General features: G+C 41.9%; 1 protein-coding gene across 1 annotated transcript; it reads right to left on the reverse strand.

Annotated features, from left to right (window-relative positions):
* Nucleotides 1-1,426: 1,426 nt before the first annotated feature.
* Nucleotides 1,427-9,147, reverse strand: klf5b (Kruppel like factor 5b). The gene is made up of 4 exons (XM_072685210.1): nt 8,868-9,147; nt 5,261-6,062; nt 2,996-3,055; nt 1,427-2,664 (listed from the first exon to the last, which is right to left on the reverse strand). The coding sequence occupies exons 1-4, from the start codon at nt 8,895-8,897 to the stop codon at nt 2,486-2,488; spliced, it is 1,071 nt and encodes a 356-aa protein (XP_072541311.1). The 5' UTR covers nt 8,898-9,147; the 3' UTR covers nt 1,427-2,485.
* Nucleotides 9,148-9,449: the final 302 nt, after the last annotated feature.

Below are 9,449 nucleotides of genomic sequence, written 5' to 3' on the forward strand. Positions count from 1 at the left end.
ATACCTGATGTCTAAGCATTCTAGTTATTGTAGTTTTTGAATAATACACCTTACACTCTTCTTCAAGGGTTCTTCAGTAAAGGCAACGGTTCTATAGATCACAACGGTTGAGCAGAAACCTCCAAAAATCTCTCAAACAGACATTTTTACCTCTTTGGAATTTTCAGTGGACATCAATGCAAAAATACTTTATTTTCAGTCATTTTGGAATATTTCTATTGGTGAAAAACGACAAAAATGGAGATACAGGGTTTTGTATGACAGCAACAATATAGTGGTTCTATATGTCTATATGTTAAGGGATTCTTCACATTGGTTGAAGACTTTTTATAGATGGCTATATGTAGAACCGTTGCACAAAGCTCTGTATAGTACTCAAATCTATAGTGCCACTACATTCATTAGTTAATATTATAGTAGAGATTATACTTAACTCCATTTTTAGCATTATCTAGAACCCTTTCTGCTTAGATTTAGAGAAAAAATAAAGATGGAATTTGGGCTCAAAGTGGCTCAGCAGTCGAATTGGCTTCCACAATGGTCCAGGGGTCGCGGGTTTGAGTCCTGAGCCATGCTGCGTTGACATCAGCAGCCAGAGTCTGAGAGAGCACAATTGGTTGTGCCGTCTCCGGGTAGGTCCCTTCATTACTCTCAAGCGATGTCGGCTAGCACAGGCACCTGTTAGCTAGTGCAGTGGAGCTGGGGACCCGGCCCTTATGTCAGAGCATGTCAGCTGCCTTGCAATGCTTCACTGGCGGCAATTCTAAAAAACATGGTGACTGGTTTTGCATGTATCGCAGGAGACGTCAAGTCAACCTTCCTAATGTTGGGCTACCAATTGCTTGTGCTACCATAAAAGTAGACAAATTATTTTAAAAAGCTCTATACAGACTTTACAGTGTAGAACATCTTTCATTTTTGTGTGATTTGGTGTTGTTTTCTGAAATGGAGTCACAATACCTATTTTAGGGACATTTTAATTATGTCCCACAATGCCTGGCCTACCTTGTTATATAAACAGTAAATGCATTTACTGAATTAATAAACAGTTATACCATTAAAGAAGTAGAGATTTCTTATTTATCATGCTTTCCCCTTTCCTTTGAAATAGACCTGCATAGCAAGGTGCAAACACACTGGAGTCTAATTAAACATTAAAATAATTTATTTTATTTAATCTCAATGATAGGGAAGATGTAGTCTATTGGAATGTCTCAAGCACTATAAAAAGAATCTACCTGGGGTCAATCAGTTCAGATCTTTATTTGAGCTATTTGGAGGCTATTAGATGTCATTCCATAACACCCAGCCATACCTATACCTGCAGTGTATTTCTGTTGTGGATCATTTACTACACTGTCTCCAAAGAAGAACGGCAAAAACACTTGATTACTGCAATGGAAAGTAAAGTTTATGAGACCACACTTACAGTACACACAATACACTCTGTAAGCCGTACAGGTACAAACCCCGGCATTATCTGCTGTAGCTGTTATCCAAACGCAATCATGTAGTTCTTCACTGATCTGAAAGATAAGATTTCTTTTAATAATTAAAACCATCATCCCCATTGCTCTATACACATCGTCTATGTGCATAGAGAAATATTTTAAACAGTAGAAAAAAACCCATCTCAAAAAAATAAATAATACAGACTAAAGCAATTACAATATGTACACTTAAAGCTATTGGTATACCAAATAAAATGTTCCACATATTTCATCTCAATCATCAATAAATATCCCAAAGTCAGTTGTTTACAGTTGTTGAAAGATGAAATGCAGCATCTAAAACATTCAGTTTGAAGATATGAGAATTGTTCAATTATGAATTTGTGCTTTGATTTAGAATAATTTGTTCTTAATTTGTTTTAATGGATTACTTTTTTCTTTGGTATTTGAGACTCCTATATTTAATTTAGCCCGTGGTTCATAATAGATGAAATTTATTAAAAAAAAAAACACTTTTTAATTTAGTGGTTCTTTCAAAAAGGGCTGTTAACGTTCATATGCGTAAGTATTTGGGCTTCATATTTAGCTTGTTTTTCCCCCCAGAGGAGAACAGGCTTTGGGACTTGTGACATTCGTGGGGAGAGCTCATCCTTAGTTTGACCTTAATTGAGGTTTAACTAGGACAGTTTTGAAATGGACAGTGAGGTGCAATGAACACATGTGGGGGAACATTTGCATCTGAAGTAGCTTCTATGTTCAATAAAAATGGTAAAAAGGCACGCCGAAAGTTCATACTTTTGTCAAGAACATGAGAAATGGGGAAAAAAACAAAACAGCTGATGACTAAGTTGGCATCAAATAGTGTTACTGTCCCACAGGGGCTACAGGCCTAGCGCCAACATGGTTTTGCTCCTACGCGCCTCGTGAGCCGATGAAACCGAAGGGTAATCAACACACCAATGTCTATAAACATAAAGAGGGAGCTCCTTGATGGGCGGCTTGGGCTTTGACTGGGCTGGGCAGTGGCTGCAGATTTAAGTCTGGTGTCTCTTCATGTGCAGGGCCAGGTGGTCAGATCGGGAGAAGCTCCGGCTGCACACGGCACACTGGAACGGCTTAGCCCCCGTGTGCTTCCTGAAGTGGCGCGTCAGCTCGTCGGAGCGGGCGAAACGCCAGTCGCAACCCTCCCAGGAGCATTTGTACGGCTTCTCGCCTGAAATAAAACACGGGCCGATACAGTTACAGTGGACGGGGACACCATCTCTCCAACACTGAATGTCTACACAAGAAAACCATGTCACTAATGAACAGACCAAGCATTGACAGTATACGCCGATGGGGGCCTTGTCAGGCAAGAGCCGTCTAAAACGGCTTTTCCGTCCCATCAGGAGGAACTGTGACACAGGACGCCTTCCTGAGAGCGCTCAGAATGTGAGCGCATGCCTGCGGCATACTTCTGCCTGGCAACATAAGTGCACTCCAAAATAAGAGAATGGGCGGTCAGGACAGGGCTTTAGGAACATTTGGGATCGAAAAAGTCTTACCTGTGTGAGTCCGCAAATGGGCCTTCAGATGGGAGGACTTGGTGTAGACTTTCTTACACCCTGATGCAAAAGAATGCAATAAATGTCAGTGAGCAGATGTGGTTGCATAACTCTAATTGCCTAGCCCTGGCTAGCTCGGACATGTTCGCCAAGCTCAGAGCTGAATGATTGGGTCTTATAGAGAGGGTGAAGCTCCAATACGAATGATAATAGCTCCATTTTCTTTCTGCTTTAAGACTATTAGTCACTCTGAGCACAGGTGTTTATGCCAGGTCATGCTACACAACACCTGTTACAGTCACACCTGGCATGTAACCTCATAATTATCATCGTACCACCCATCTTTAAGTGTGATCATAGCAAGACATGCATCATAAAAAGTCTACCATGAACATGTGAGAGTAGAGCAGATTCACTATAAAAGCAAACAGGATCACAATGAAACAACAAATTCCAAGAAGCTAAAGCACAAACAGGGCATGAAGAGCTTTCAGAAACATTGTATGATTGGGGTTGCAAGGTGTCCAGAGCGCTGTTTAGCAGTCCCCGGGTTGCTACTCTCAACCGGATGTTAACATGACCCGTCAAGTGTCCCTCTACTGAAATTCCAATGAGCTAGATAAAATGCCATTCTAGCTTGATGCCATGACTATTTTCAACATACTACTTACTACGGTAGTATGCCGATCGTGTTACATGTCTGTAGGCTAAAAACAGTGGGCTAGAAAATTTAGTTTAACCTTTAATGTGTATTATAAGCATGTGAACAAGAGAAATACAGTTATCAAACTGCTGTAAAACATTTTAAAACATTGTTCTGACGTGATAAAGATGCTTGTCATACAGCCCTGCCGACACTGCCCACCAAGCCAGAAATCTGATAATCTCATAGATTTCCTTTAGCTTCTAAGTTAAACCCTTGAAAGCTACGCTTATTCTTCAGCTATAATCTTAAATTCCACCAGTTTTTCTACATTTCTACATAATTCACACAAAGCAATTCATACTGTTTTGATGTGAAATGCATCATTCTAGACAGACTAAAGCCCTATTCAGGCAAGATTAGTGTTACATAGGGAGGTGGAGTAATGTCATTTTACTACAGGCCATCTGTAAACTTCATGACCGATTCGCACTGGATAAGAATTCTCTGCAGAAATAACGGAGATGGGAATGGCTACTCCATTTACGCACAGCTGTCACCTCCAAAAAAACGTGATGATAACCTTAATAAATATATAATTTTAGGATACATGTTCAGGCTACAGGCTATGCCACACATTGACATGCCTACAGCTGGGAAGTATAAAATAGTAAGCTAGAAAGATCGTCTTCTGGATTTGAGTGTTAAATTTGAGATTTAAGTATTGTGCGTCATACTGCACCGGAGGTTTGCCACAGACCCAAGGTATCCGTGGCCATGCACAACGAAGTAAATGCCTCCTTGAGCGCCTCCATATTTGAGAAAAGCCACAATGGAATAATATAATCTGCTGTGCAGAAGGTACAAAGGAACAGAAAGGAAGGGACAGGGGAGTCCATAAAAATGACTGACAGGGGACATTCAGACGGGGCTAATATCACTAAGAAACTCTTGTAATAATTATGTTACCTCACCTCCCCACGTAAAACTAATCCCGTCAGAATAGGGCTTTACAAAGTCAGAATCGTTCACAGTGGTGGGGGATAGAAAACAGCCTACCGTACTACATAAACGGTTATAAAAAAACCCTGCCTGAGACATTCACTGAAGAAATGGTTCATGATTTATATGTCAGGTGGTTGTACATGAATAATAAATGAGTAAGCAGCATCAACATAATTGCTGTTCTGTGTGTTTATATACCACATTTTATTCATTTGCAACCAGCTGACACATTCAAAAATTTCCTGTAAATTAAATGTTGGCTTAAAGCTTTTTTATAATCCCTCCTTTCTTAAAGAAGAGGTACACATAGGCTGTTATAAGTCAAAGCAGTTCCCATAAGAAAACCTAAAGCTGTAAAGAAGTCAGTAAGCGTCTATTTAGACATTTAAAAAAGATATGTGGCATTCCCCTTTAAGAAGTGAACTATGCCAACTATGAACTATGAAGTAAATATGTATTTACGGGTCATTAGGTTTAAGGGGGCTGAATGTTTTGACTAGTTTGCAGCCCAAAGCTACAGATCCAGTTCTAGCGTTTAGCGTGAAAGCGCCTGAAAGCACCTGAAAGCGAAAACACTTTCTCTCGAGATGTTTGTGTGACAGTTCTTCACGGCTCACCTGGAACGTCGCAGTGATGTATCCTCCTCTTGTCTAGATCAGGATTGTTTCTGCGGTTGTATCTGGCAGGCATTGCTTGTGTTTGTACTGCTAGGGCTGCTGCTCCATGGCCCAAGGCAGGCCCTGCCAGTTTAGATGCCATGCTGGCAGCGTAGGAGGGCGGCGGTGACAGGTTGTGTACGAGTTCTTTCCTCCTGTCGGGGCTCCCCGGCTCCGAGTTTGGAGGGGAGGGGGGAAGGTAGGCTGCTTTCTGTTGCTGATGCAGCCCAAAGTGGCCAGAGGAACAAGGCCCGTTGCTGCTGCCCAGGTCGCACATGGGCCTTCCTGCAATCTGGGTGGCGGGTGAGTGCAGGTTGTTGTAGGACGACATCGATGAGCACACGCTACTGTGAGGCTCCACGAATGAGGAAGCGCCGGTAGCTGCAGGATCCAGGTCAGAATTCAAAAGCTGAAACAAAGGAACATCTTGAAAGTCAATCGGCGGCGTCTCCTGTTTGATGAAAGTGTTGTTGCCTGTTCCGTTGGCTGTACTGAACAGGTGTGTGTACTCTGGGGCTGGAGGGGTCGCTGTAACAGTGTGGTGGCAGCTTGAGTAGCTGAGAGGTTGCAGGGGTTCCGGCTTCATCTGAGGTGCGGTGGGCCTCACGGGCCGGCAGAGTCCAGTCCGGAGGTACGTGACGTCAGGCAGGAAGACATTCATGTTGATGCTGTAGGGAGAGCCTTGCTCCATCGTCAGGAAACTGTCCTGACTGAACTTCGGCTCTGAGCCTGGCTGGAACTGAGGCGGCAGGTATTTGTCCATCTGAGGGGAAAAGAAAACATCCACTGAGCACAGACCTTCAATAGAACTGCAATAACACAAGCTGAATACAACATTTACATTTAAGGCATCTTATCCAGAGCAACTTACAAAAGTGCTTTGCTATTTACTCAAGAATAACCTCAGCTAGTTTGAATAGACTAAAAATTCAAAGACACCTCTAAGTTTGGACACCCAGGGGAAGAATACTAGCCACACTAGTTACTGATTAATTTATGGTAGGCACTGGGAAAGTACGTCTCAGTAGACCACGTTTGTGTGGGTTTATGCACCAAACATCGTCATAACTACTTTTTGCACGACCGGCTTACAAGTTTTCTTTATCCCTGTTTTTGTTATTGTGCCTTTAAGACTGATTTGACCTGTTTTGTGCCTCATTCAAAAAGCAGCCCAGGCTGAAACACCTTTATAACTGCAGTTTGAATGGGTGGAAAAACAGGCTTGGCGTATAGACCTGGACTCTACAGACTGAGAAGTTTACAATACGTTTTAAACTCTAACAATGTTCACAAACGGCATTAAACTCATATATATATATATATATATATATATATATATATATATATATATATATATATATATATATAAAAAACATGAGCAAAATCTAGTTTCCCATCATATGGAAAGAATAACAGTTGTTTTAAACAACAATAATAATAAGTATATGGTTCAAGTAGATATTCTGGGAGCCCACGCCATATTTACTCACTTTCATAACGACATATTCTTCATTATAGTACTTTTTTCTGTTGCAAATATGTATTTTTGTTTAAACATTTTACAACTAATTGAGTTTTGAAAAGTAAACATTATTACATTATCAGATTATCATGAACCATTTTCCTTTTCTGAGGTTTTCCCACAGTGTTAAGAATATAGAAAGCACTGCATAATACATTTAAAGATAAAATATTAATAACTCAATAACAAGGCTACATTTTTAGAAAACAACATTTTTGTCTCTTGAAACTAATATTTACGTCTCATTAAAAACAATGTCAATTAAGGGCAGAAAGGCCAATGTCTAGTGCATTTGTCTTCCAAATTATTTGCCAAATATTTAATGAAAATTAACACATTTTACACAGGGAAACTGAACATCCCTAAAATGAACGAAAATGTGGATTTTGTTTCCATCACCTACAGTTTATTAACACTGTTTCGTGTAACACATTAATACAAGCCAAAGTATGTGCAAGTGTGACACCTTGCTACACAGACGTGTGAATTATAGCTAATAGTACCGGTTGCTAATAGTCAGCTAAACTGATGTAAAATAGAACTCCTTTTCTATTTGGGAGGTTCAGTCGTAACACTGTGGTAAAACTAACCCCACGGTGTGGAGGCTGTACTTCAGCCTGGCTAGCCCTCACTGCCAGTTATTAACATGCTGCTAAGTTTTACTACACCATAACGGTTCACGATTACACTGTTGTCAAGTAGCTGCACACAAATTACATTACATCAACATCACTGACAATTTTTTTCAGCCTAGTTTATATGTTTCAGGCACCTCGAGGATGAACACACTACTATAAAAATATATGAATTTTGTGATTAAATTAAATGCTTACTTTTACGTACAATTTTTTTATTGTGATTTTCAGGCTGAATCTGAAGAAATATGATTTTGACTTTTTTTTTTTTTGATTTTTGATACTTAGACTTACTTGGACTTGTTATAGTACATTTTCTCACACTTTACCCTGCGTTCTATATTGACAACATGGTGTGATGAAGGTATACGATTAATATAACCTGCACATAAATAAAACATGTGACCTCAACACATCCTTAGGAAAGGAGGCTAAAGTAAAGATAGCCACTGTGTTGATGTAGCACATTTTTCTGACTCAGAAATTCAACAACAACAAAAACAGCAGCACAACAATACAGTACAGCTATGATCTCTAAACAAAATATTAAAAATATAGCTACTTCTGAAAGTGACAGTCCAGTAGCTGGACAGTAGTCTAGACCTCATGGTGCTACACGAGTGACATTAGCAGTTAATGTTACACAGTTGACAGATCTGCAGGCAGCTGAATACCTATAGTGTAGCTAGAGGTGTCAGAGTGTGTGTCTGTATATATATTTATATATGATCACTGTAATCATTCATATTTATCATTTTAGCATGTTATTATTTCCCTCTCTCTCTCGCGCGCGCGCCTGTGTGTGTATGTGTACACGCTCAGTGCGTCTCCACAGGTCGGCTGATGATGGGACGTGTGTGTTGGCGGATGCAGACCACCGAAAGCTCCTTCATTGCCAGTCACAAACCACGGAAATCGACGTCTGAATTTAGCTCTTCCAGCTGCTGTGAGTTTTCAGATTAAGGTCAGTGTAAGTGCCGAGTTCCTCTCATACACTCCGCGGTGCCCCGTTTGCTGTGAGGGTCGGGTCAGGGAGGAGGAGGAGGGGGAGGAGGACGGGGGGGGGGCTTTTATTCGCTAAAATAACTACTGCTACATCTGCTTCTCCATGGGATACGATCATCACTTTAAAACGACGAGAAAATGAATTAACCACACACACATACACACACACACACACACACATACACACACACACACAGTGGCAGCGTAAATACCAAAGCTATTCAGGCAGAGCGTTGCGCAAACGTGCAGGCTCCTGTTATTACTGGACGGATCGGACATCGACAGATAGGACACCCAGAGAAAGAGAGAGAGAGAGAGAGAGAGGGGGGGGGGGGGGGAACAGCACTCTCAGAATCGACCCCCCGACGGTGCCTCTAAAAGCCCGCACAGCGCTACATTACCGTACCACAGTCTGGCCGTTTGATGAGGCTGGCATTAAATCCAGTCGTCCCTGTGAGACTGTGAGTCCTCAAGGCTAGAGAAGAAGCGTCTCCTCCTCGCCGTCCCTCGGACACGGGGAGAGGTGCGTCCAGGCTACTCCTCTAGTGCTGGACCATAACCACCGCGAGGACAGCCGCCTAACTGCCCGAAAGCCCGGAGCCGGAGGAGTCAGGCTGCTGAGCAGTGTGGTGCTGAATGAGCAGGGCTAGGCTAGGCTAGCTGTCATGTCGCCTTTGACATGACAAATTACGCAACCGCCTCATTTCAGCGCCTGGAGACGGGGCGGGGCCGAGAGCTGGCAGACCTGATGATGATCCCCCACCACCACCACCGCCGCCCCCCCTCCTCATGTTTTTGATCCAGACTGTTTATTTTTTTTTTGTCTTACATTTACTATAAATTATATGACTACAATCCGCCAGACACTCTGAACTACTGAACTGATCTGCCCACCGTTTGTCTATAGAAACTCTCCATAGAAAAGCATTGGCGAGAGAACGGGACGCTTAGGAGCAGCCTGAGCTCACCAAGCCCAATGTCAAGAGTC

Source organism: Salminus brasiliensis, chromosome 8 (genome assembly GCF_030463535.1).
Source record: "Salminus brasiliensis chromosome 8, fSalBra1.hap2, whole genome shotgun sequence".
NCBI lineage: Eukaryota > Metazoa > Chordata > Actinopteri > Characiformes > Bryconidae > Salminus > Salminus brasiliensis.